At 38.5% G+C, this 27,497-nt stretch overlaps 1 protein-coding gene across 1 annotated transcript in view; it reads left to right on the top strand.

The window, feature by feature from the left end:
* The window catches only part of mapkapk2a (MAPK activated protein kinase 2a), a 32,389-nt gene extending 6,563 nt beyond the window's left edge, over positions 1 to 25,826 (top strand). The window contains exons 2-10 of the mRNA XM_044348465.1: positions 13,994 to 14,133; positions 21,336 to 21,400; positions 21,543 to 21,622; positions 21,746 to 21,872; positions 21,991 to 22,066; positions 22,162 to 22,286; positions 23,177 to 23,262; positions 23,388 to 23,468; positions 23,959 to 25,826. Of these exons, the coding sequence (XP_044204400.1) occupies positions 13,994 to 14,133; positions 21,336 to 21,400; positions 21,543 to 21,622; positions 21,746 to 21,872; positions 21,991 to 22,066; positions 22,162 to 22,286; positions 23,177 to 23,262; positions 23,388 to 23,468; positions 23,959 to 24,108 (930 nt within the window). The 3' untranslated portion in view covers positions 24,109 to 25,826. The remainder of the gene's footprint in view (positions 1 to 13,993; positions 14,134 to 21,335; positions 21,401 to 21,542; positions 21,623 to 21,745; positions 21,873 to 21,990; positions 22,067 to 22,161; positions 22,287 to 23,176; positions 23,263 to 23,387; positions 23,469 to 23,958) is intronic.
* The last annotated feature ends 1,671 nt before the right edge of the window (positions 25,827 to 27,497 follow it).

The raw sequence follows: 27,497 nt of genomic DNA, 5'->3' as shown, positions 1-27,497 counted from the left end.
CTTGTTGCTACAGGCGACAAGTAAAGAAAAGTAAATAACTTCACGAAGTTCAGTTTGAGTGATATATTCATTAATGTGTGAGCTTCCTAAATGCCAAAACTTAGCACAAACTTTGATCATTTTTGTCTGCGTGGTAAATTATGCTGTTCATGTTACAACGTATTCTACCTCGAATTGGCACCTGAATACAACACACAAGTGTGGCAAAATTTGAGCAGCGTATGTGGTTTATGAGACAGCACTGCCTTTTTTTTTTTTTTTTGTGGCAACCATCAGCGTTGGGACATCCCAGTATGCCAACACAGCGACTTTATTGAAATAAACAAGGCTGGAATTTTTGATGTTAAGCAACTGTCGGCCTGAACATGGCCAAAGGCATGAACTTGGAGAATACATTGGGTTGTTTAGTTGTCTAGATTTTTGGGTTCAGGGCAGGGTAATTTATTATAATTCATTAAATTAAAATTCTCTATCTCTTGCTCTCAGAGTGTATACGTAGCATTAGCCTGCTAAGGTGTTGGTGGAATAAAGAAAAACATGGTAAAGGTGAGCTTCTCTTTTTCATCGCAGAAACATGTTGGTTGGTGACTGTGCATGTACGTTGATCCAATATCAGGGAAAAAACAAAATTGAGCTTGATATCGACGAACAAGTGAAACAGATGATTTATTATTATGAAATGGTATAGTGTTGTGTGTTGGTAGTTGGCTGCAATTTAGTTACTTACACTAAACAAGTATCGCATGACAAATGGCCATTATAATTTATTGCATATATATCTCCAAAAAAAAAGAATAATGACTATAAAGACTATTGATCCATTGAACTCTAAATAAAATGACTGCAGGCAAGCAGAGTGCTTTTTACCTCACACGTGTATGAACTGTATGAACAGTCTGCTGTTCAGATTTAGAAACTTTAACTTATCTATTTCACTGTTATTTTTAAATTTTATTTATTTTCGATTAAATAAACCAATTTCCTTTCATTCCTTACCTCAATTAAGGAAACAGTTTTTTTTTTCTTCTTTTTAAAGATTTTTTGGGTGTTTTTTTTGCCTTTAGTTGACAGTCAGTAGAGAGAGACAGGGAACACTAGCTGTCTGGTTGCCATAGCGCCATGAACCTTTTCCTATGTTTCACAGTTCCGTCTAGCAGCATGAGCAGCACCAACAATATCCTTCCTCTTTCGCCTCAGCTTGTTGAATGATGTGATGTAAGTCTTTCTGGTTGGGTTATTATCAGGCTGATATCGTGTAGTCTGAACCCTGCATTAACCATTAGGCTTCCGGGCGCCCCTGTGTTTCTTGTTTACATGATGTGGAAGATCAACTTTTTGCCATAAGCTGACATCAACCAGGGTACTGTACACGTAAACACATTCAACGGCCTACAAACCTACAAGCAAACTCATGTTGAAGTGATGGCCTACAAAATGTTTTTAAAAAAAATCTAGTCTTGGTAAACAGTAGGATTCACCACTGACCCCTTAAGTGTAGTTTTACGTCATCTGGAAAGGAACACAGTGATGATTACTAAATATTTTATATCACATTTCGTGAGTCATTTAAAGTTACACTTCCTGAAACTTGGAAAGATGTGGAAGTGACTGCAGTGAAGTAAACACACCTGTCAAAAGGTGGTTGAGAAAAGAGGAACTGGAACCACTGGCCAGTTCCAGTTGGGTCTTTTTCTCATTTATGGGGTGTGGATTTCTGAAATTTCCTCTTTGACCACTGTGGAACAGAAGAATCCTGCTGAATTCAGCATTCACACTTTCAGCATCTCTGATTAAAGGTTAACACAGAGATACAGAGGAAGAGCTAGGCCCATGCTTCAATCATGAGATGGTGAGAGAAAGGAAGGAAAAGGAGGGAGGGGGAGGGAGAGGAAGGAAGAGGTTCTCTTGAAGTTATTTCTCTACTCCTGGCAGACTCCACCCTCATGAGAGCTTCATCTCTAAGAAGTCTTGTTTATTGCTGGAAAAGAACCTTCTCTTTATTCCACTATGTTACTGATTAGCTACATAAACAAGAACAAGATTCTTTTTATCTGCAATCCCCCGCTTTAAAAAATCATTTATCAGTCATTGTCCCCTGTAATGGAAAATTAGTTTTTGTATCAGCGCACCAATTTTAAAGTAAAACATTTTCATTTCTGTAGACAGGACAATATTGTCTATAGCTGTGGCAATAATATATAATTATTTGACTATCCGACAAGCAGTTCTGATTGAGTATACTGGTGCCCTAATAGTCGTCACTCTGATTGTCACACTTGTCTGGGTTGGACTAGAGAGCCACTTTGACTGGCTAGGTGTTATGGTGTGTACACACCAAACACAAAGCAATTTTTTTCACACAGCGCAATTATATACAAAGACAAAGCAAAGACCAGGTGACGCGAATACACAAACAAGATGAAAATATTTAATATACTTGAGTGAAAGATATGTGCATATCATAGGGCTTTGCGGAGTGTTGTGAGTGGAGAACCGGAGGGATGGAGCCACTGCTCACTGACAGACAGCTGCTGAGTGTCGGGGAGCTCTGCAGCGCAGAGCTGGAGCTTCTAGAGGAATAATATTCTGCTCTGATCCAGAGGCTTTTACCGGAGGGAGGAGAGCTCTGAGTTTGTTTTTTTTTAAAGTTTTGGAATTAATTTATCTCGATTTATCTTTACTTTCGCTTCTCAACCCATCTGCAGCAGCGAGCTGTGGAGTTGCTGACCTCCATGGTGTTATAATGTAATTAGTCTCTCTTCGTCCATGTTGACTGCTGACGGAAGGGGAAATGTACTTAATGGAGTTCCAGAGAGGAGAGGGGAAAAAGTAGAGAGACTGGCGGGAAATAACAGAAAGAACCGGAATTCCTGGTGAGTTTCAGTCAGAGGCTGAACTGAACACGCTCAAACACACACACGCACACAAAAACACACACATACCCACCCCCAGGTGTCTGCTGTTGCTTGCTAACTTACAGCTAATGTACAGTAATGTATTCTGGCTGTTTGGGGCGAATAGACAGAAATAATGCTGCGGTCAAATTCGTGCAAGTAACGCAAGGCGAAAATTTGTTTTGCGTTTGGTGTGCACAAAGCATTACAAGTCCTGTATATGTGTGTTTATAGAGGAATGTGTACCTATTTTTGGGGAGAGTGGACTATTTATTGTTTTATTTGACCAGTAGTTACAGCCATACAGAGTACACTGTATATGTGGGGCTGAGAAAAAGAAGCTTGTTTTCTCTTTTTTTCTGTACTGTTCCCTCTCAGTCCAGTGGTTGCAGTGGTTATGTCTAGGCTGACTGTAATTCAGTGTTTCAGCCTGTTGGGTTTAAATCTGTGTTGTTTGTCAGCGGTATGACCAAACGCTGACACCTCACTTAATGCTACGAGTCCTTATTTCTCCTTTCAGATTATTGTGAAAATATATTTGTTTGACACATTTGTCACAAATAAACAGATTAGCTGAAGTAAAATCTTTGATAAATATTTATCTTGGTATTGTAAGCGCCTTAGACATAATATGATTTTACAACATCGCAGTTTATATAATCTGATTGGATGCAGTAGCCACGTATCCACCTACCCCCATGCCCTGACCTTGTCTGTCTCTGTTGTGTTGCTTCCTTTTTTGTTGCGGGGGGGGGGTTGTAAGGATGTGGTATTGTGGTTGTGATGGTGGAACCAGAACTATCTTGTCAGTTGTATCTGTGATACAAGTTATTTCCAAGCTGATGCAGCACTCTGTCATACTGAAACAACACTTTCTGAATAGCTGAGAATACTTCCTTAATGGGCTCTTAACAGACACAAACTTTAATTTTAGTATAATAATTTTATACACTGTATATGCTGGGCTCATTCTCCAACTATCGTGTGTGCAGTTTTTTCTGCTTGTGTGGGTCTCATGATCGGTTCTTAATAAGGAAGCAAAGTAGCTGAATTGTGCTGAATGGCGTTAATAGAAAAGGGAAGTGAATGTTTTTCATTCATTCAACATGGTACATGCACTGTTGCTCTTGTGTGAATATTAGTGAAAAGACTGCATTAATACATGAATTTAGAGCCAAATGTGGTGTTGGTGCATAGAAAACATCACACTTTAAAAGCTGTAACTAGCAAAATGTTGGTACTTTTACTTCACAAATTGATCTTTAAAATTGTCATTATTTTTACGATGATGACCTCATTAGTAAATGGACTGTTTATTTTAGCAGCGGTGTCTTTAGCTTTTAACATGGTGGAAAAGATAATGGGACAATCTTTACTTCAGTATGTCAATGGGCTTCCCTACGTTTGAGTTGGTCTGTCTGAAAATATACCATATTCACACAACCAACCACACATTCACATTGCACACCCCTTTCATTTGAAAGCAAGTGATAACACACCAGTCTGTTTGTATTTATACACTGAAGCCACAAATATCATCAATTGCATCAGTTGCAGAGGGGGATTCACACTATGAATCATAAGGTATCAGAAAGGAGGAGTCGGTGAGGCCGGCTCAAAGGAGGGGATTGAGATTAGAGGTTGTCAAAAGCATGACAAATTTCATATATGCCTTGTGTTCACTTCTTTATCAACAGTGACCTGTTCATTATCTCCATTTGTCTTTGTCTCTCACCACCCTGCTGTTCCTCATAAAAGACTCTACTCCATCTTCTTCTTTGTTTCCATGTGGGTCTTCCAGCCTGCACCGGGAAGTGTGACAGCTGTTTTTTGTGTGCTGTACAGATGTAGTCCCTATCTGTGAGATTTGCATTTCACTCTCTCACTTCCTCCCCCTTGTTAGCTACTCATTTTTTATGATTGTGTGTTGTGTACTAGGACACCTTCTGGTTAAAGATATTTACCGGCGAGCTAGCTATCTGTCTTGAGAGCTAGGATGTCACGATTATTGGCAGAACAGCTTTATTCTGACTGGTGATATCCTTAAAGCATGGAGTGGTCATTTAAAATGTAATTTGCGTCTTTTTAAAGGTGTTATCAAACTTAATATAAAACAAATTTTCACCTTGTGTTATTCGCACAAATTTGACAGACGGAGTGTTTTTGCAGTCTGTGTTTATTCACTCTAAACAGCCTATTACACTGACTGAAGAGATGCTAGCTGTAGTTAGCTAGGTACATATGCATCAGCTGTACGTGTGGAGAGTGGTTCTGTCAACCACTCTCCATGTCAACAGATGAGTGAGAGTATCAGACTCACCAGGATCTCCAGTTCTTTATTCGTTCTTTAAGTTCATTAAGAAGAATCATACAGCTTCAGGTTGAAACATTTTCAACTGTAGTATATGCCTAATTTGTGCGGCCCAGGGTGAATTTGTCCAGGTCTTTGTTTTGTCTGTATGGACAATCACACCTCCTCTAATATTCACTTCACCTGCAGTTTAAACACTTTGTATGTTATTGCACTAACCTTAACATAGCTGCCTTTTGTTGCCACATAAAAATGTGTTACCACAAGAGCATATTGACAGAAGTAGGGATGGGTATCGTTAGGATTTTATCGATACTTGCTGCTCTTATCGATACACCTTATCGGTCTGGTCCTTATCGATTCTTTTTCATTGCTAAAGAATTGGATTCGAAATGATTTTATATTTTATATATAACAAAATATTGTTTCTAGAGCAGCAACAGTAATGTTTACCTCAGAAAGTCACTATATAAACTAAATCTCACTGGAAACAAATCTAAAATGTCAGTAAAATAAATAATATTTCTGACATCAAAATACTGTGTGAAGTTTAGAAAGAATGAAGAACACAGATATCAGTCACTATCAGTCATTCCTCTGTCCTCCTCCTTCTACAAGAAATTTTAATATATGATACAAACTAAGCTAATCAGTAGGAGTATGGAAGTTGTTATTGGACTTCAATAGTTGTAACCAACACAAGACAATCCAGAAAATTGTACCATGATTCACAAATATTTCACTATCCACAGACATGCGTTTTTTTAATCTGTGTTGTGTAAACATCCACAAAAATACAGAGCAATTTGCAAATACGCATAACTTACTCTGTAAACATTTATGTATTTGTTGATCCATTTGTACATGTGTGTTGATCACTCCCTGTCAGTTTGTGGGCAACGCGATATTTGTGACTTCCCTCCTATCAGTTTGTGGATTTTTATCTTATTTGTACCGCAGCTGATCTGTAGAAAAAACCCCACAAATGTGAGGTGCAATAATTTGTAAGTAAACACATTTTAATTTCACATAAAAAATGATAGAGGTTTTACAAATGTAAATAGTTTCACCACAAAAATACATGTAAAGTCATATTTACACAGTTGTGGATCCATTTATACATCAAAACTATACAGGCAAACTGAAAGGAAGTGATCCACAAATGTGCCAAACCCATTTCAGGATCTATGTGTATTTGTAAATCACTCCATATTTTTGTGGATTTGACGTTACACAAAACAAATAAACAAAATACATGTTTGTGGATAGTGAAATATTCGTGGATCATGGTACACATTTGTGGATTGTCTTCTGTGGGTTACAACTATTAAAGTCCAAGAAAAACTTCCATATAGGGGTGGGTGAAGAAATTGATTCACATAAGAATCTCTTTTCTCATATCCTATGATTCTGAAGGGATTCACAAATGTCAAATCGATTTTCTAAATGTCAGTTAATAATGTGATGTTGATGGAACAAAAAAGGTGGAACTCAACTGTGAGGGGAGTGCAGCACCTGGACAGTTTACAGTGCGCACACGCTAGAGACATCTTTAGCTCATCTTTAAAAAATGCAGTGGTTACAAGCATTTTTTGATTTAATGACTAAATAATTACCTTTTGTAAGACGAACGTGAAGTATATTGTGAATACTTTCTATGCCGTCATTCACAGACTAATGTTAGTGGAGCAGAGCAGCTATTAGCAGTAACAAACGAGACTGGCTGACTAACACACATTGCAGCACTTAAAAAACTTTAACCAACTCCGAGGTGAAGAAAATAACTTTGCTCAGTCTGTTTCACCTCAAAAACCCTGCACCCACTCAGCATGTTGGACAACGATATCTTTCCCTGGAGATAACGTTGCAGCAGAGAGGCTGCTCTCCACTGCTGAAGACATGATGTTAATAACAACACAGTGGAACACTCCTCCCCCTCAATTTGTTATTCTCATACAGGCAGGAGACGGTAAGATGCTTTCAAATTCAATAATTCCTTAATTAATGCAGTGAACTTTTTAAAATAAAATGCCTGCGTATCATTTATTTTAATTGCCAGTTAGGTTTCATATTGCATCTCAGTGGACTAAAGACCAGTGAATGGTTTGGCACACAGTATACTGGAGCAAGAGACTGATAATGGTGCTCCTTTTTCTATCATTCAATCGAGAATTGGTTTTGAATCGTGAATCGATTCTGAGTCAAATCGGGCACCCAAGAATTGGAATCAAATTGAACTGTGAGATTCCCAAAGATTCCCACCCCTACTAAACAGTTAAGCTATATACAGACAGCTTTTATTTTAGCTTGTTCATAACAAATCACTATTAGCTTAACAAGCACACTATGGTTATGTAAAACATAGCGGCTGTGGATGGTAGACTGCAGGCAAAGCAGATGAAAATATCACTTATCTACATATTTACACTTGTTGAATAGGTGCTTTGATAAAGTACTCTTACTGGCTTTTTACTTGCAAAGGTTTTACTGCACTTACAATAACGAGCGTAGTTGTTGTCAACTCGAGTAAAACGTTATCTTTCACCTCACCAGGTTCACTCCACCGTGGCCAGAACTGGGTTTCGGGGGCCATCCTTAGACAGAAAACACATCTTTTATGGCACTTTAGGCGGGATTGTCATTCAATCATTAATGAAACTATACACAAGTTACAGAACGGTTGTTTACATGCATAAGTACACACACACACACACGGATAGCTGATGGTCTCGTGTGGCCTAGCAGATGTCTTTAATCAGATCATGTCCCATTGACACACAAACATGTTTGCTGCTTCACCAAACGCATAATGAACAAGTCACACACATATCCAGAGACATCTCCTCTGGTAGACTGTCGTTTAACCCTTTTTGTCAGGTTAAGAGGCTTTTCTGAATGAGCCAAGCTTAACCTGTCACCCCTCTATAATCTCTCTCCTCCACAGAATTTCACTGCCCTATCACCCTCAATGTTATTTTCTATTTTGTACCCTCTTCTGGTGTCACCACATCAACCCTGGCCTGTTCCTTGGCTCACAAGTAGCAGGTGGAGGATGGGGGCTCCTTCAGCTTTCCCCCATCCCACCTCCCACTGTCCTGCCCAGGGCTCAGGAGCCTTTGTGTTGGCTAGAGGAAGTGCATTGTGTGCCCATCTGCCCCCCTCACCTCCCTCCCTCTCCACAAGCTTCACTGTTTAGCCTCAAAGGGCCAACAGCAGATGGAGGGCTATGCAGTCATATAAGCACCAGCAGAGAGGTGATGGGGGTGTGTTTTCATGTGCGTATACAATTGCGCATGTGTTAAGAAGATGGTGTGAAGTCTTTGTTAGTGGATGGAAGTCTGCTATATTTAGATGGATGAGCTAATAATATTTTTGGGGGGGAATGCTTCTTTTTTTCCAGTTTATGCATAAACCTTCTAGTGCATGTTAGACATTTGGACATCAGGGTAACAATTATGAACTAATCTCATTAGATTAAGATAAAGGCTAGATGGGCTAGCATAGGGACAGCAGCAACTGTATGTTGTATACATTTTTACCACATATCAGAAAGTGATCTGAAAAGTGTCTGCTATATGAATTGATCTTCTGGCCTTCTCTCTGATCACTCAGACAGGCATGCAGCATCTGGGAGACCTGCTTATCTCTAAATTTGCAACATGAACTAGATAGTAACCTGTACTGAGTTGGTATATCTAAAAACATCAAAATAATGATCAATACTAGTCTAAAATTTCTTATTGGAGCACTGTTAGCTTTAGCCTAAATCATCCATTTGTTGTTGTTGTTGTTAACAGTAAAGGTTTCCCAGACATCCATATCTAGACCACTGTCAACTATTTCTCAATAACTATTCATCACAAAATAACCCCCAAGAGAGCAACACTAATAGTGAGCCAGTCAGACGATATTATTATATTTATATATTATTAATATTTTTATATATTTAAAATCAACAGCAACAAACAAAAGTTAAAAACATATACCATACAGTAACTACACAGGACAATTATCTGTTCAGTTAAAAATGTGCAACACATTCCCAACATGTCTGTCAGTTTTGGCAGTCAAAACCACTTTGGTTCCTGCACAGTCCAAGTCTCTTTGACATTAAGAAGTCAGACAATAAGGATAAAACTAGAGAGATCTACATTAATGTCATAGAGACCCTAGAGTTGTAGTTAAGTGTTGTGAACCAGTTGTTGGTGTGGTGCTTTAGATTTAGGCTGGTAAGATTCATTGTCTTTCTCCACATTATTACAGCCCCACCGAGAGCCACGCCAACAGTTTACTGAACAGAGCAGCCATCAAGCTATACAGAAAAAATATAATAATATAAATAATTATACCATCATTCAGTCCTGCACTGTTAAATATTTAAAATTCTTGTTTTCTCTGTGATATTTGTAGTGGATGTAGATAGGAGGTGCAGTTGTAAAATAATATTGTGTGTCTATAAATTAATTATCAGATTTATAATAATAGATTTGGTAGCTCAGTTCCCCTTTCAGAATCACGACCCATTTAATGTTACTTTTTAAAATCTGTACAAAATTTTGGCACTTGGCAGTAATACATTGTAGAGGGTGAAAGTGTCACAGAATAACAGCGCATCACTTCTGTCCTATGTCTACTGTGTTTGTGTCCACAGGTTCATGTGTCCGTTTGGGCGTTTTTTTTACTCTGTGGTGACGCAGGAAGTAAGACCCACCCTTGTTTGTTCTGTCCACAAGGGTGGTTGAACTGTGCTGTGTGTTCAGTGTTGAGATAAAGCAGAGAGTAATGTGGCACCAAGCCATACCAACTCTTCCTGGTAACTAAGATGATTCACATGCCAGCACAGAGATACAGTAGCCAATATTAAAGCGTATTTATTACACAAAGTTCGGTAAAACAGCGTGTTATCCCTTAGATTAGAAGTATAAAAGTAAAAATCTTTATGTAATCTCGTTTGTGACGTCTTGTCTTTCCTGTCTGTCTGCCTGTCTTATCTTTCTTAGGTAGTTTCTTTCTTGGTAATTTCCTTTCTTAGTATTTTTTTTCTCTTGTAGGTTGTGCAAATTCTTCCAATTGGTCCAAATCAGAGGTGATGTTTTTATATGTTGCAGTTATTCATAACCTTTCCATACCAACATCCTCTGTAAAACAAAAAAAAACATCATACAAGTCATAAAGACACAGTTTCAATATTATTTTCATTGTTGCTAACAAACAGAGTTTATTGTCATAAGCTATGTTGTCAAAATACCAAACCTGTAAAACAAACAATTAATATTGGTAGCTTTTCCCAATTGAAATACTGCCGTTAATTAGCTGACTATCAAGATTTGGTAGTTTATGCAACACTTGTACAGCACAGTGAGATAGTAAATTGACGCCTGCTGTGAACTTTTTAAGCCAAATGTTGTCAAAGTGGTAAAGCATGCAAATAGCTGGTATGCCCGAGTGACATGGAGAAACAATGAAACAACCCTTCAGTGGTCTCCACACTGATGTGAAAGGGGTTTTTTGTTGTGGTTTGAGGCTGGAAAAATGAGGCATGGGTGTTTTGAACTTAAAAAGCTTCTCTGCTTCTTAATACTGTGAAGGCTGATTCAGTGGCCTTGCAAACAATGTTTGTAATGTTATAACATCAGAACAAGAACAAAAAACACATAGTAGCTAATGTCATTTGAGTGAAAATCTAATTTTATTGTAAAAGTATACAAGAAGTATACAATACAAGTTTTTTTTTTTTCTGTAAAAATTTGACTTCTGATGCTGGCTGCACTGAGGATGTAAAGAAGTGTCTGAAGCTATAAGAATACAGTGCTGTTGATTTTTATCATGAAAGATAAAACTGCTCAAATTAATTGTAGCGATCAATAAGCCTATATAGCCCTCGCCAGTATCCTTACCAAGGTGTTTGAAAGAATTCTGATAGACATGTTACCGTTGTTTACCTTCACAAATGATTATCAATTTGGCTTTAAAAGCAGTCATAGCACAGGTATGTCTATTTTGAACCAAGCAGTAGTGATAATGCACTGCTTTAATCATTGCTGAAAATGTTTTTCAATGACTTGCTGTAATTTAATTTATATGCAAGTCTATTAGTTTACTCTACATCTCTTTGGGCTGACTTTAACAGGCACAACTATTTCACCAGTTTTAATTTATGTTTTGATTAAACTTATACAGCTATGTAATAACAGGATGGCCTCATCTCCTTTACTCCATGCACAAACGCATGGAGTAAAGGAGAACAGAGAATTTGAGGTTTAAGGTTTAAATGGGTCGTTTCAGCTAAAGATGGGTTTGAGTTCAAGCACTTAGCAAGTTGAAGTGTTTCCTGGTTGAACTGAGTAATAGAACCTAATCTGATCACAGATAGAGTCAGATGGGGGAACCCAACAAGAACACTTAGGCAGTATTCAGACCAAATCAAATCAGGGGGTGCGGCGAAAATGCCAGTTCTCCCATTCATTGGAATGGGGGTAGTGCGTTTCTTCTGCGGGTGTTTTGGCTGCAGCGGTGCCGCACCGGACTGCGGCCGGAAAGTTGAGCCAGAGTCAACTTTTGGAGAAACATAACCCAACATCACTGTGGCTGAACACCGTGATGGCCAATCACAGCTGGAGATCAGACCGATCAGAGCTGTAAACTCTGCCATGAGGGAGTACAGAGACGTTACTAGGACTGAATATGGCCTCAGTGCGTTACATTCACAACAGAGTTACAGTCGACCAGTTGTATGAGAAACCTGGTTTGTAATCATCTTTTTAAATGATTACAAACCAGGTTTCTCTGTCACACGTATGCATGGCAAAGACTTCTGACAGAGGAAGTCTCATGAAAGGAGAGATCATTATATGTAGCAATGGGTCCTTGCATTCAGAATAATTCCATCTAACACATCTGACACAAAGTAGCCTCTAGAAATCATAATAAGTCAGGTTAAACCTTTGAATGTTTGACTATTTATGAAAGTAGCTTTGCCTGTCCTCTCACTGTGCTGTCAGCTGTGTATATAAATGTGCATATAAATGTCCTTTCTGCAACCAGACAGCAGAATAGATACGTTGCCCGCTGGAACCAATCCCACTGTTGTGTTGTGTCCGTGGGAAGGGTTGGAATGTAATACACAACGAGATGGAAAGACGATGGCTTATTGTCAAAGCTACAAGACTGAATTCTTTTCATTGACTAACAAGGATTTTCATAGGATTTTACTTGTTGTGTTGTATAGTATATCATATAATTAAACCCAGCACAGTTATTCCACATTTAATATGTCACTACTTCTTAACTTTGAGCAGATGTACAACTGAAATACGACTGCTGTGTAGTTGAAAGCAACACAGCAGTGTAGTTTCTTTACACCTGGTGGCAGATTTATTTAATTATTTGTGTACTGAGATCTTCTTTGGGAATGGAAAACTAAAAAGTGGGGCCTCAACTTTGCCGGTCAAATAAATAACACAAAAAGGAAGATTGTGCTCACAAAAAACTATGGTGTCAGTGCTGTCGATGTAAAATTAGTTGGAGTATGCATTATATTTGCGTTTTTGTTCCTAAATTCAAATAAATTCTCACTGAAATCTTGTTTTTAAGAGATAGCAGTGTAATCAATACTTTCTCCTATGTGGTGAAGTTAAAGATGTTTATCTTATATTTACTCTTTGAGACAGGCTGGAGCTCATAGTTCAGGAGTTCAGGCCTATATTTGACCAAGCAACTCTTTGACTACTGAAAGGGAGTCAGCTAGGTTCCTGTGACAATCTATCTCCATGGCATTTGCTGTATTATTTACAACTAGCAAGGTTATAATACATGACCCTGTCCAGTTCAGATCAAGTTCTTCTGCTTGCTAAACAGGGGCACCCAATTTTAAAAGCTCATACTTTGCAATTTACTGACCGCTTTTCCTTACAGAGCATTATTGGATATCATAGTTTTATTTGTATGTGTATATTCAATTACCATGCCTATTACTTTGAACAAAGGAATTAACAGTGCATACTGTGAAATCACATTTAACATATGATCAAGCATTTCATTGTGTGCTTATTCTCCACCATGGTGATGAACATTTGAACACTGGGTTTTGGGGGTGAAAAACAATATACCCACATGAAATTGCCAGTTTAAATTTAGCAATGCAGGCAGTGTAATATTGAATTTAATCATTCTTGGCCATAAAGGATGAGTCATGCCAGGCACCATAAGACCAGGGTTCCTAAGTGTCCTTGGGCAGTATGCTGAATTTCTAAAGGTTCCAGAAACCTCTCTCCGCATCTGACCAGCTAATTTGATTTCCTCTTGTATGGTGGTAAGAGTATCATTTTGCTGTTGGAGATTAATAAAGTATCAGCAAATGAGTACATCATGATACAAAATCATTTAAATTACAGGTGTTAAATGGTGCATTCACCAACTGTCACAGAAAGAGGGTGCCACAATCTCACAAAAGTGGATTGGAGTAACTACATCATCTTTTCAGCCTTCTGCCAGCTGATGGCAGCACTGCACTTTGTTTACTATTGTGAATTCAGTAGTGTCATACAGTTGGTCTGTAATTGTTTTCCTGTAAATCCAGCACAGGAAATCATTTCAGGTCTCACCTGCTTGATCCCACCATGAGATAGGTGATTGATTAAATGTAGTCCAGTTTTATCACATTGCCCATTAATTATTATATGAAGGAAAAGAACAATTAAACAGTAATGGTAACTTGTAGTATACTGTAAATATCTGTTTGTTTTTAATGTTAATCAGCCTCCTTCTCTGTTTACATCCCACCATCTAGATGCTGCAGGATTGTGCCAAAGCCCGTAGAGAAGTGGAACTCCACTGGAGGGCGTCACCATGTGCCAACATTGTGCGCATCATTGATGTCTATGAGAACCTCTATCAGGGCAGGAAGTGTCTGCTTATTGTCATGGAGTGGTGAGTGCCCAGTCTCAGTGACACAAACACACAAACTAATTAAAGGCCGATTTATGATAGGTCCCTCAACACTTTTGATAAGTGTTACTCAACAGAAATTAAAGGGTCACATGACGTTTTCAATTTATGCTTCGGCAAAATGTTTCAGTCATCTCCATGGTAACCAGACGCTATACTCCAGCCGGCTTGTTTAGTTACATTATATCATCTCAACCGGGACAAATTAAATAAGGATGTTACAAGTTATCTAAAGTTATGGACCAAAATATTGATAAGAATGTTCAGAAAAAACTACAATCTCCATGGCGACATTAGTAACACTACCCAATCACATTGCGTGACATAATATGACGGTGTAGTTGACACAAATACAGGCATTGTTTTCATGTGTTTCATATGGAATAGTTTGCTTGTTTTGCAAAGCCGCACATTCAATCAAATATTATGGGTGTTGGTTGAATTTTCATGTCTTATTGCTGTCTACAGTTCCCAGACTTTGGAGGGCAGGTTCTGAGAAAGCCTCCATTACTCTGAGCAAAGGTGAAGTGATGAGTAGGGATGGGTATCGTTGGTATTTTATTGATACTACTACTCTTATCGATACTCTCATTGATTCTTTTTCATAACTAAAAAATTGCTTTTTTTTAAAAAAAAAAAAATATTAGTTTAAAAAGATAAAAATGTCAGGAAAGGGTTTGAATTTATTAATACTTAACACATAAGTAAATATTGTTCCTCAGAAAGTCGATATAAACTTAGTAATATCTCACTGGAAACAAATCTCAAATGTCAATAAAATAACTAATATCCCTGACATCAAAATACTGAATGGAGTTTAGCCAGAAGGTACCATTGGTAGAGTGGTGGTAAACTGGTAGTTTACCAGAATTTGCACACCACAATGTAATATACAATATAAGCAGTTTCCTGTTTCCTGTTAGCCTAACCAGCATGCTGCGGTTGTGTGAAAGATACTGGAAGACTATGGACAAAGCAGTTGAAAATATTGCTTTTCTGCTTGTAAATGCTTGTTGAACAGGTGTTGAGCATCTCATGTTCTGCATTGTTTAAAGCACATTTCAGCCAGCTTCCTTACTGTAAATCTGTGGTTAGTTGAAAATGACCCATTTCTTCTAAATGAGCTTAGCACTCTTTCCTCACCTGTAGGATTTCCATCTTGCAGCACTTAAAACCACGAACCCCCCCTTTGTCTTCACATACACGTGCACTCATTAGGTCTGTGGTTACCGTTGTAGTGCTGAAGTAATGGACTTGTCTGCCCACATTCACATGCACAAATCCTGCAGCTGATGACTAATTTCCTCGTGCTTGAGAGAAATTGTGCTCAACATGAAATGAGAATAAAGAAAAGTGGTTCTTCTGATGAAACTAACATTTCCTAGAATATCACACTAGAAGACACAGAAACAAGGAGATTCAGCTGTTCAGTGTGCCTTCCTCTTGACACTGCTAAAATTGAGTCACTGTGTTGACCCATATTCTGCTGTTTAAAGTGGTTTCCCATGTTGTGCAAAGGGTCACTATGTTAAGTACTTGTGATAATTAAGGAAATTCTGAGCTGTTGATCTGACCTCTGACCAATCTTCTTCTCATTCGAAGATGAAGTTGTTCAGGCTTTTTTTTTTTTTTTTTAAGGAAGTTGTATATTTGTCACCTTTTTTTTCAAGATTAACATCTTCATCAGGAACAAATGGGTTTGGGGCTGAGAGTCACAGACGGGTCTGAAAAGTTGGAGAGTGAGAGATGGACTAACTCATAAGCTGGGTTTGGTCTTTTCATGAGAATTGACAAAATCGTTTCATATTATGATCTATTGTTTATTTGTTGTGACACAAATCAGACACTCTTTACTGCATTATTTTTTGTCATTTGGAGGCTATCCCTCTTTTGTGTGGATTACATTAATACATTTCTTATGGACCAACTATTTATTCATTGAATGAAAATATGCTATATCAGGATAGGTGTCGTCATTGGGATATGAGATTTTGGTCATATCGCCAAGCCCTAACCCAAGGGTTTTATTGCAGTCCCACCACAAATACCCAAATAGCTACAGTGTAGATTGAATTATTACTCTGTTTGCATTATTGGGGTCTCCACGTGGTGACTACAAAACCACTGTAGCCCCAACATGTAGTTACATTTTTAAGGAGGAACATGTCAGTTAGGAAGTAGTCATGGCAGCACAGCAGGTCCCATGCAAATGCAAAGCTTTTATTTCCCCATAATAGATACTTGCATTGAACACATGAGTGCACAGAGACAACTTCTGTCTTCATTCCCAACTCAGTAGAGTAAAAATTGTATTAACCTTAGCAATATGACTTCGAACTATAACATGTATTTCAAGTCCTTTGACAATATAGATATTTATGCATTTTCCTTTTTTTGAAATGGCTTTACAGAGGATTTTTTCAAGACTTAAATATGCCATTTGATTTGAGGAGGAACATGTCAGTTACAACGAAGTCATGGCAGCTGCATGCATGTAACCTCTTAACACAGTAGTAAAATACAGCTTAAACAGGGCACACTTCACAGGATCAGTATATCAGTAAAGGGAGACAAATTTGAAGGCCTTGAGGGTGCACGAATGTCTTGTCCTTTACTGTCTTTATGCCCTTCAGCCCAGTCAGTCTCTGTGAGCTTCCTCTGACCCACAAAGATGTTTCAATGTCACATTGCTCACCCTGAAATTAAAAAAGGCCTTGTTAGTATGTTGTTAATTGACTTATATTAGGGTTTTCACAATACCTGGGCCTGAACTGTGTGGTGTCAGATGCAGATTCAGCAAACTACAGTTATTATCTGACCAATGATTGCCTTAAACTTTTTAAAAAGCTCAATGACTGCTCTTAAAGAGAAACATTTGTATAGTTATAAACCTATGTCACATCAAAGGCAGTTATGGCAAAATGGAAACCTTCCTTAGTCTGCAAAACGCTTTACCAAATTATGGTAAAGTATATTTGGGGGTTTTCTCAGTGGTTATGTCTCCAGCGAGTACGTCTCGTGTACACTGTATACGAGATGCGAAAGGATGTAGACTAAGAAATGTGTAAGGGTGTTGAAGTATTTCTGCTGTGATGGTGTAGTTGATGTGAATTTTGAGCTTCCACGCTTGTCAAAATCAGTAGTATCTTTAATGGTGAGAATTGACACTTCACCACCACACTTCAGAAACACAGAGATGTAAAGGGAGTGGCTGAGAGTTTGGCTCTACCTTTTGACCACATAAAATAAACCGTCATACAAACGTGCAAAGCTGTTCTCAGAATCATGAGGGATGGCCTCACCACACATTGTGATGATTTTAATATAAAAATTACCATGGATCAAGCTGCTGTCCGTTTCTCAGTAAGCAAATTCTGAATGTGAATGAATGGTTTTGAGAAGTTTGAAGCATGCTGTGGTTTAACAGGGCTGTCCCACAGCTCTACCACTGCAGGTCCTGCTCTCCCCTTAACATATGCATGCCTGAAGCATCGGCCTGTGCTGTCATGCACTTGCAGTCACACACAAACACACATACACACAAAATTGGTATTGATGATTGGACCTGAAACTTACACAGTCATACTGAGCAAAAAGATTAAATGAAACTTATGATCAAGTTTAGACGGATTTTCTCATGCTTAATTTAATTCAGGTTAATAAACATTAACTTAACATTTGACAGGACTTATACCAATGAACTTGCCTGCAACTTGCTATCTTAGTATTGTTTAGAGGTGCAGAAGTATTTTAGTGCATCAGTAAATTGTGGGTGATGATCCTAGTATTACAATATTGGGCCCTGCTGTTCAAATCTCTCAGCAGAAGAAGTATTTACCCTTTACTCTACTGCTTTCTCTTGTCCCCCATCATCTACTGACCCTTCATCTTGTCAGTAGCCCAGTGTTTTTCCTGTAGGAGTACATGGGAGTTTTTGTAGGAATATTCTATGAAATGTAATTATTATAAAAATACATGTCCTTGTAGTATTTTTTTCATACAGCAGGATACAGCAAAAAATGAACAGGCATGAAACCTGCTCAAGACCTCGGTGCACGTTTGCGTGCTTAAGTCCATGACTCCTAGATCTGCACTTTAGTGAACATCACTGTGGTCACAAACATATAAGAGAACTGAAATCAGAGGAGACGGCGGCTCTGCAGCTCAGCAGGTCCCATGCAAATGCAAAACTTTTTTTTCCACTTAATAGATACTTGCATTGAACACGAGTGCACAGAGACAACTTCTGTCTTCATTCCTAACTCAGTAGAGTAAAAATTGTATTAAACTTAGCAATATGACTTCAAACTATAACATGTATTTCAAGTCCTCTGACAATATAGATATTTATGCATTTTCCTTTTTTTGAAATGGCTTTACAGAGGATTTTTTCAAGACTTAAATATGCCATTTGATTTGAACAGTCCAAAACACCCGATCAGTACAAACATACTTTTATTAAACCATAACTGTTGTTTTTAGTAATGTTTTTGGGAAAATAGATATGAATCAGTCTGTTTTACACCAAGGTAAATATTTTCATTAAACACCTTTAAAACTGACATGATTTTGACAGTAATGGCTTCTTTTGTATCTCCAACAAAATTATAGTGAATAAACTGACATAATTAGTTATATTACTATAGAGAGTCATTAGGTCTGGTTAGCCTCTGTACCACTAGCTTTATAACTGATTACAATCTTTTATTTAGCATTTCTTTCATTTGCCTTTCTGAAAAAAGAAGCGTGTTCCTTGGGCTTACTTTCCATATTCTATGACCATTCTGCATCCAGTACAACAGTTGCTATCAGAAATCTAAATTTTTATTTTATTAAAGTTAAACAATGTTTTCGTTTTGCACATAAAAAAACTACAGCCCCCATTAAAAGAAATACAAGCACGGCAGCAGAGGTACTTACGTCGTTGTAACTTGGTTTTGTCCTTATCCATAAAACTCCCCAATGCTTCCTTTTAAAGTCATTTTTCAACTTTCTAGTTGTAATCTCTGCCAAGTAAAGACTTGTACAGCCTTGACTTGTCCCTGTCTGGCTGTTATTATAGACATGTCTGAACTAGGCACAACCCCTCCACTTGCTGACGTTTAGCCCGCAAACATCTAGGACTTAATGGATAGTGATGTTCTTTAAAGACAGCTAAAAACATAAATATTGAATAAACAACAATATGAATTTGTTCTTGGCTGGATCAGCCATGGACCAGCCCTATAATGCAGTTGTCCGTGACTGAGTGAGTGATGAAGTTTCACTATTGGTCAGCCGGCTGAGTGTTGGAGTTTCCCAATTGGCCGTTGCTCTTTCAAATTCATTTTGCATGAGACGATGTAAGCAGAGGACAGCAGCGCAATGCAGAGTGACTGTTTCCTGCTCCGAGCTCTGATGCTTTCAGCTCCCATGTTAAATGTAGTGAAGCCGGATATACTCCCAGTTAAACACACGTGTACCAGCATCTCTACCATCTCCTCCTCTACCATCCAGTGTGAACGACTCCGGCTGGCAGCGCTGTCAGCAACCAGCAGGAGAGATGCTCCTTGGTGCGTTTGGATTTATTAACTGAACTAATACTAGGACGCAAGCTTTTTATTCCTCTGACATTTTCACATCCCAAACGATGAACAACAGTATTAAAACATGAGACTCATGTAGGCTGTTATATCAGTTTACTGTGGGGTGCCTGCTCTGCAGGTGCACTTGATTTGACTGTAACTGCAGTAACCAGGTGGAGATAAGCTTCCTGACTTTGTACCTAAAATGCTGTCAAAACTTTCATTTGCAGTTTCCACCACAGGCTTTGTGATCATTGATCTGGAATGAGGCAGAAAAAAGGGGCATAGAGGCATGAGCGTAGGCGCACAGTTAAAGCACTACAAATAACCCTCACTCTGACAAAACCCTTGATACAGAGTGAAAAACAAGAGACATCTGCAGAGAGAAACGGATTTATACCCCCTTTTTTGACTCAGACATAGCTTAACCATGTCATGGTACATGGTCAGTACACTTTACCAGGAAATATTACTGGAACCACTACAGAAAATTGCAGATGAACATTGAATATCCAGGAATTCACATTATAGACACTACCACTGATTATCCCTGTAACACAATCCAGACATATATTAGGTTTTGACCCAGTCTTGTTCAGAAAACTCCTGTCCTTATCTAAACATATGAAAAAGCCACACAGCATACTGTTGAGAAAGATTCTGTTTTAATGGCTGGACTTTTAGTTATTAGCAATTACAAATGTTATGGGATTTTTAATGACATTAGTCTGGTTTGACTTCAGATCTCTATATGACAGTGATTTCTTCCTTTTTTTTCTTTTTTTTTCATACGTCTGTGGTATAAAGAAAAAGTCATTCACTTGGTTTCACACAATGATATGTGGTGGTCAACCAACAGACCACAGCTCACCTCCACCAGCAACCCAAATAAAAAAACTGCATCCGAAACAACTGGCAGGGCATGATATGTTTCGCACAGCATAAACACAATTGGGCTAGATCTTGTACTATGAAATGCAGTTATTTTTTCTTCAAATTTTGGTTCACTGCTCTGAGTTAAAGGCACCCAGTGGAGTTTTACTCCCAGTACTGCCAATAGTTTCACACCATTCCACTAGTCTACTGGTTTCTGTAATTTTCTGTATGTATTAACAAAGGCAGGGAAGAAGAAGACTGTAGGCTAGTAAACATGAATGTAAACAATGCAGCATTCAAACTTTAAATAAAAATGAGTAAAGAAATGGATTTGACAGGTTTGTTAGATCTTGAGGATAGACAGAGCTTTGGTGAGTAACACTGAATGGAAATAAGTTTTCTTTGTTTACAAGAAAACTCCACAGGGCACATTAAATGTTTCCATCACACCATTATGAATGTGTCAAGCTGACCTGGTTTCTGTAGAGCATCCACACATGACGGCCTCGCTTGTAGTCCAGACATGATTCAGTCACAGGTCAATGAAAGGAGGTGCTCGTCGGCTTGATTGTTGATCCATGGTTTGCCTGTTGAGGCCCTTTGGTTTCACGTGCACTGAACTTTCAAAATCATATCAAAAAGAGAGTAAGTTGAACCGAGCATGAGTAGTGAGTACATCAGAAGTGTATCGAGCCATATCCTGACATTTGTGTGTTTTCTTTTCTATTTTTTATTATGTTGCAGCATGGATGGTGGTGAGCTTTTTAGTCGAATTCAGGACAGAGGAGACCAGGCCTTCACAGAGAGAGGTAACAAGATTTAAAGCAATTACAGCATTTCTTACACTACTGCTGTATTTTATCATGTGATTAAATAGCGCACTGATCCAGCCGACATTTATCAAAGAGTTGTCATGTCTGTTAAAAGATCTTTTTGTCGTCTTTACTTCAGAGGCATCTGACATCATGAAAAGCATAGGAGAGGCCATCCAATTCCTCCATGCAGTCAACATTGCACACAGAGATGTCAAGGTTTGTAATTCTGTATTATCACACATGTTGGAAAAAAAAAATTCCCTGCTCTTTATCGAAAAATGGAAACTATTTGAAAGGGGAGTTTTATGGATGCTCTAACTAACGTCATCCTCCCTGCAGCCAGAGAATTTACTGTATTCCTCGAAAAGGCCGAATGCCCTGCTCAAACTCACAGACTTTGGCTTTGCCAAGGAGACCACCTCACACAACTCTTTAGCTACCCCCTGCTACACACCCTACTATGTTGGTAAGGATCTGTTTCTGTGTGTACCAGCACATTCTTCCCACTTTTTGCTTATATCAATGGTTACAACACATTTGTTTCCTCTTCTCTCCCTTCTTTATTCCTTTCGTTCTCTCTGCAGCTCCAGAGGTTCTGGGCCCAGAAAAATATGACAAGTCATGTGACATGTGGTCGTTGGGTGTCATTATGTATATCCTGTAAGTCAATCATTTGAGATATCTCTGATCCCCTCATTACACATGATTATTTGCTGTGTGCAATATCTAATATTGCTATCTCACATCTTCACCAGGTTGTGTGGGTACCCCCCTTTTTATTCTAACCACGGTTTAGCCATCTCCCCTGGGATGAAGAGGAGGATCAGGATGGGCCAATATGAGTTTCCCAACCCTGAATGGTCTGATGTATCAGAAGAAGGTGAGGCTATAGTGTAAACTGTAGGTGTAATAATATTAATTCAGTGAGACGTTGATATGTACATACTACATTTCTGTATATGGGTACAGAAGGTGTTTAAAAGTGGTAAATTGTTGAGACTTGCCCTTTTTTCTAAAACTCAAGAGTCAAGTTGCTGTGCTGACAAAACAGAGGAGCACTTGCTGGGAATAGGTCTTTGATTAAAAAACCTCAGAGTCTAAACTGTCTACTCTGTCTAAATATGTCATCTAAATGTGATGAGCTGAGCTTTTTGGTCTTATCTTTGAAGAAATTGAAACTGTAGCTGGTGTTTCACCTCTTATTCATCACCCACCTGTCACATTCTCTACAACTGAAAGTGAAGTCTGATTTCCTGAGTAATATGTTAATTGTAATGAAAAGAGATACAGCACCGGAACAGTGTGCTGCATTCTGGGGATGCATATTTTTCACACTTATCTCCGACAATATATCACAGATTCATATTACCTACTAACCTAATGCTATACTATGAGCATTTCCTGCATGAGTGTATATGTGCCTCATAGAAAGGGATATACTGGTACTTAAGGCCAGTCAGTATGAGTATATAAAAGTATATGACAATTGTCTAGTTTGTTACCATCATGCAGGTATGATCTACCAGTATTTTTCTGAATGCGTTGATCTGTAAATCTGTTTTAATTTTTAGGCATGTTTTTCAAAAAAACCCCCACAAAACTGGATTACAGTTAAATGACCACTCAGCTTGCCTTTTTCTTACTCAAGTACATTTACCAACTGGATTTCATTTTAGTGCTATTATTTACTTCTCTGTGGTTTTCTTTCCAGCCTGATAAATATTGAAGTCTCTTTTTTTCAAAGATATAAATAATAAAATGTGTTTGCAGCTAAACAACTGATAAGGACCCTCCTTAAGACAGAGCCAACCCAAAGGATGACCATCACAGAGTTTATGAATCATCCATGGATCAATGTAAGCACATAACACATTGTGTATCTTTCTAATTCGCCCCCTTATCATTTATACAATTCATTTATTCTGACTGACATCCTCCAGTGAAGTAAGAATTAAATATGTTCATGCGTGTCTCCCTAAAGCAATCGATGGAGGTTCCCCAGACCCCCCTTCACACCAGCCGAGTGCTAAAGGAGGAGAAGGACACGTGGGAGGACGTCAAGGTTTGTCACTGGCTTCTCTTTTAATCTGTTTTCTTGCAAAAGAAAAAAAACCATGAACAAACAGTTGTATCTGTATGGTAGCTGGTGGTAACATGCTTTGAATAGAAAAATTACTTGATCTGCATGTGTTTTATAAGAAGAAGTATCAAGCCTATGACATCAGAAAAATCCCCTCATGTTTAGCATTATATATTGTATTTTATGTGCTATGCTGCTTATCTTAGATCATATGATGTTTCCTTGACTTATTAATCATGTTTTGTGTCTTGAATAAAATTAGCTATTCCACTTCCTGTTTGTTGTATTGCTATCTTATCTTTTTATTAAAATCAGCAATAACTTTATCTGGCAAAACAAGTTTTGTCTGTCTAGCCACAGCCTGATATTCGTTAAATAAAACACATAAAAACACATAAGATAGCCAATTTGGGTTGCTTTACCCAACCAAGGCCTGCTGTGGACTAACGAGTTTCTTCTCTTCATTTTTCAGGAGGAAATGACGAGTGCCTTGGCAACAATGAGGGTTGACTATGAGCAAATCAAGATAAAGACCATTGAGGACTCAACCAATCCGCTGCTAACGAAAAGGAGGAAGAAAGCCAGTAACGCCATCGCGGATCCACAGTCTGCTGCCCACTGAAGGGGGCACGCATGCATGCACATACAAACACAGGTTGTAAAAAGGAAGCAATAATTTGTCGACATGTGAGTCGCATTGCATGGATTTTCTCAGTGTTTTATTTTTCATGGCAAATTCTAATGTTTTGTAGGAGTGTTTGTTTTTATTACTCAACCATTTTAACAAACCACCACTCTGCTATAGCAGAGAGGATGTTAATCTGTGTTTTCACACCAGTGAAGAGATTATGAATTATAGAAAAGGGGAGGAGAGGGAGTCGGTGAGATCTCTCTCCTCTCCTTTCCCAAATATCAGGTTGTGTACTCAGAGGGGCTTGAATGTTGGAATAGGACATGAAGCCTTAGCATTAGCAGTAGTTCTTTCACCCCACAGCCCTGTTCTAGCTCTAGCCCCTAACTCGTGAATGTTAAATCAAATGGCTAAATCCCAAAAATAAAAGCAAGGGAAGGTTTCTTTTACGTACATGCAAAGTAAGCAGATGTATTTTGAACTGACAAGTGGAATGTAAGGACTCTGTCCCTGACTGTTGGAATTAGCTGGAAATAGTCGCTCATTTCGGGGACTCGGACTGGGAGTGTCTGACAGGTTCAGTTTGTCTTCGTGAATGTCGAACAGAGGCCTATGCACTCACTCAAGGGCCGTGTGCCATTCTGACAGAGCACCTCACTTGTGGCCCCACTCTCCTACCTTAATCTAGGCTTGTTTCAGGTACATAGTTTTAGGGCAGAGAAGGAAGTCATGTTTAGGAGCAGAAACTGGCTCATCTTCTCCTGCATGTAGCTCAAAGGAGAGTAGGAGCCAACTGATACTGTATTTTTTCATGGATTTTACGGACATTTTAGCATAGGCCTTATTGAGTGTTGCTAAAGCAGCAAACAACTTGTAACCCCTACCTACCATTTGGTTCAGGCTTTTACCAATGTTACGCTTCAGAATTTATAACATTGCCAGATTATATTTCAGGTTAATGCTATGCAGATGTGTTTGTCAGCTTGAAGTACTGCTAGGACCTTTTTGTTAGTGTTGATTTCTGTTTGCATATGTGTTGCAGAGATGTCAAGAAACAATAGGGAGTGTTTTGTGTGTGTTTACGTAAGCAGTAGCACCCTCTAGGGAATACATGGTCCTAACAGACTGGTCAAGCTCTGGAGGTCTTTCTGAAAAGATCGTTAAGAGTTACTGCCAGTTGCACCAGCTCAATTGCAGCCCAGAGTCTAATCTGGTGCAGTGCCAGTGTGAACAGCGCCTCCACACTTCCTGGAGGATTAAAAGGAAGTAGAAAGTACTTAAGAGCTGCTCCTCATACCGGTGCAGAATCTGACATACCACCAGCAAGCTGTCATCACATTCAGAGAGGGTGTGATAGATGGTTTCTCTTCAGTGTTCTGTTAACACGACAGGATGCTTCCCAGCTCACTCGGGATCATGGGAAATGATTGTATTAATTTTGTCAGTTTGGTCCACCTCACTTTGTAAAATCACATCCACATTACCTGTCGCTTCGCACCTAGAAATCTCTCACTGTAAAAATGTTCATTGAATGTTTGTGACAATGTTCCTGTTTTTTTTTTTTTTTTTTCTGTTTTTTTTCTTCCCTCTCAACACATTTTTTTAGTGGAAGCACAGAGATGTCTGTCTTTTTTTCTGTCATTGAGTCTGTTCACCACCTGCCGTACGTTTGTCTGCTTGCTTTGGATTAAAAAACACATAAAACACAATCTGCTCTCTTTTGTCCCTTTTCTGAATTTGAAATAACTTTGACGGAAAGAAGTATAGGCCTTCAATAGCATACTAAAGTTATGGTAAAGCTTTAAATGAATTATATGGATGATAACAGTATTGTCTTTTTCTATATGATAATATCACATTTTTCAGGAACTCCCATTGTAGAAATGTTTCAAGCATTTGGTAGGGTTGTCTCCTTGATTGCATTTTTTTCTCCAAAGCAGTCACATCTTATATGAATGGTTAAAACCAAGGTAATACAAAAAGTTTTCATTCTTTATGCAGAGTATAACCACAATTACTAAACCTTATGAGTTGAAGTGATATACACTTTATACTCTTTGCCTTATGCCTGTATCAAATTTTTTTTTAATTATGTAATATTATTATATGGGTTTAGGGTTTTCTTTATATGTGTTGCCAGAAAAAAGGTATAATTACTATTTAAATTTAAAAATACATTTAAATGCAACCACTTGCATTTACTTGCTTACTTGTTACCCTTGTCATGTGTGTGTTACCTGATCTGGGTTGTTGGTCAAGTTGTTCATTAATGAATATATTGATTAAATTCCTACAACACAGTTCAGTAAGCAAAATATTTCCCCGTTATTTCACCTGTGCCTTCACATTTTGAGATTTTTTCTTTTCAGTTCAGTCATGTCTACAGATATGACTCAGCTTGTCAGGTCGGCCATATGCGGTCTTGGGATTTGTCGCTTTGACGCAGTGTACAGACTCAACTTGTGACAAACTTATATCATCCTTGCTGGTATGATTGACTCCTGGAATATACACATTTGCGTAGCAAAACAGTGTGGTGGCATTGAGTCAACACAGACATTTGCCAACACTGGGGTGTTTAGAACGGTTTCTCGCCAATGCACATGGTTATTTTTCTTCAGGTGCGCAGCCATAAGGCATTCAGCTTCCAGCTCTGAGTGTGACGAAACCTACAGTCATCTCTCTCGGCTATGCATGTCTGTCAGGTAAGAAAATGGGGGCAAATGGAGTCTCAGGAGAGTCCCTCGTAATAGTAGTCCTGAGGAGGCCCCCTTTCCTTGCATAAAAACAAACGTCACAAAACCCACCCAGCATGCTCCTTGCCAAAGGAGGGGGAGCCTTCCAGTCATCAGCATTTTATTTTACGAGTGGTAGGAGTGAAAACAGAACCCATGGTACACAGTTTCTGAATCACTACGTCATCTTGTCATCAATGAACATTCAGTAGTTAGAAGAAGTTGGACAAGACAATTATTTTTTTACAAATATAAAAAACAGTGCTACATTATTTTTTTCTACGTTTGAAACAACATATTGGGCCCCAACTTGTCATTATTATGTACACCCATTTGTGGGGAAATATGGAGGATGGAGACTTCTCAGCTGAGGTGGTGACACACGGCTCGTCCTTTAAATTCTTTGAAGTGGCATGTCACCCTGATTCTCACACACAGACACATCCTCTCTGGCAAGAAGCTGATCTACCTGCCTCAGACAAGGTAGCAATAGTGAGATACTACACAACCTCAGCAAGAAACTAACAGCTCAAAAAAAAAAAAAGATTTTCAGACATGATCAAATGGAAAGCCTTTTGTTGTCAGATTTACATGTTCAACAGTTACTAATCTTTCACATGTGCTGGAAATCTGATTGTTCTTACT

This window comes from Thunnus albacares, chromosome 4, assembly GCF_914725855.1.
Source record: "Thunnus albacares chromosome 4, fThuAlb1.1, whole genome shotgun sequence".
Lineage (NCBI taxonomy): Eukaryota > Metazoa > Chordata > Actinopteri > Scombriformes > Scombridae > Thunnus > Thunnus albacares.
Note: the sequence above shows the minus strand (reverse complement) of the source record. Positions and strands in the feature narration are given on the sequence as shown.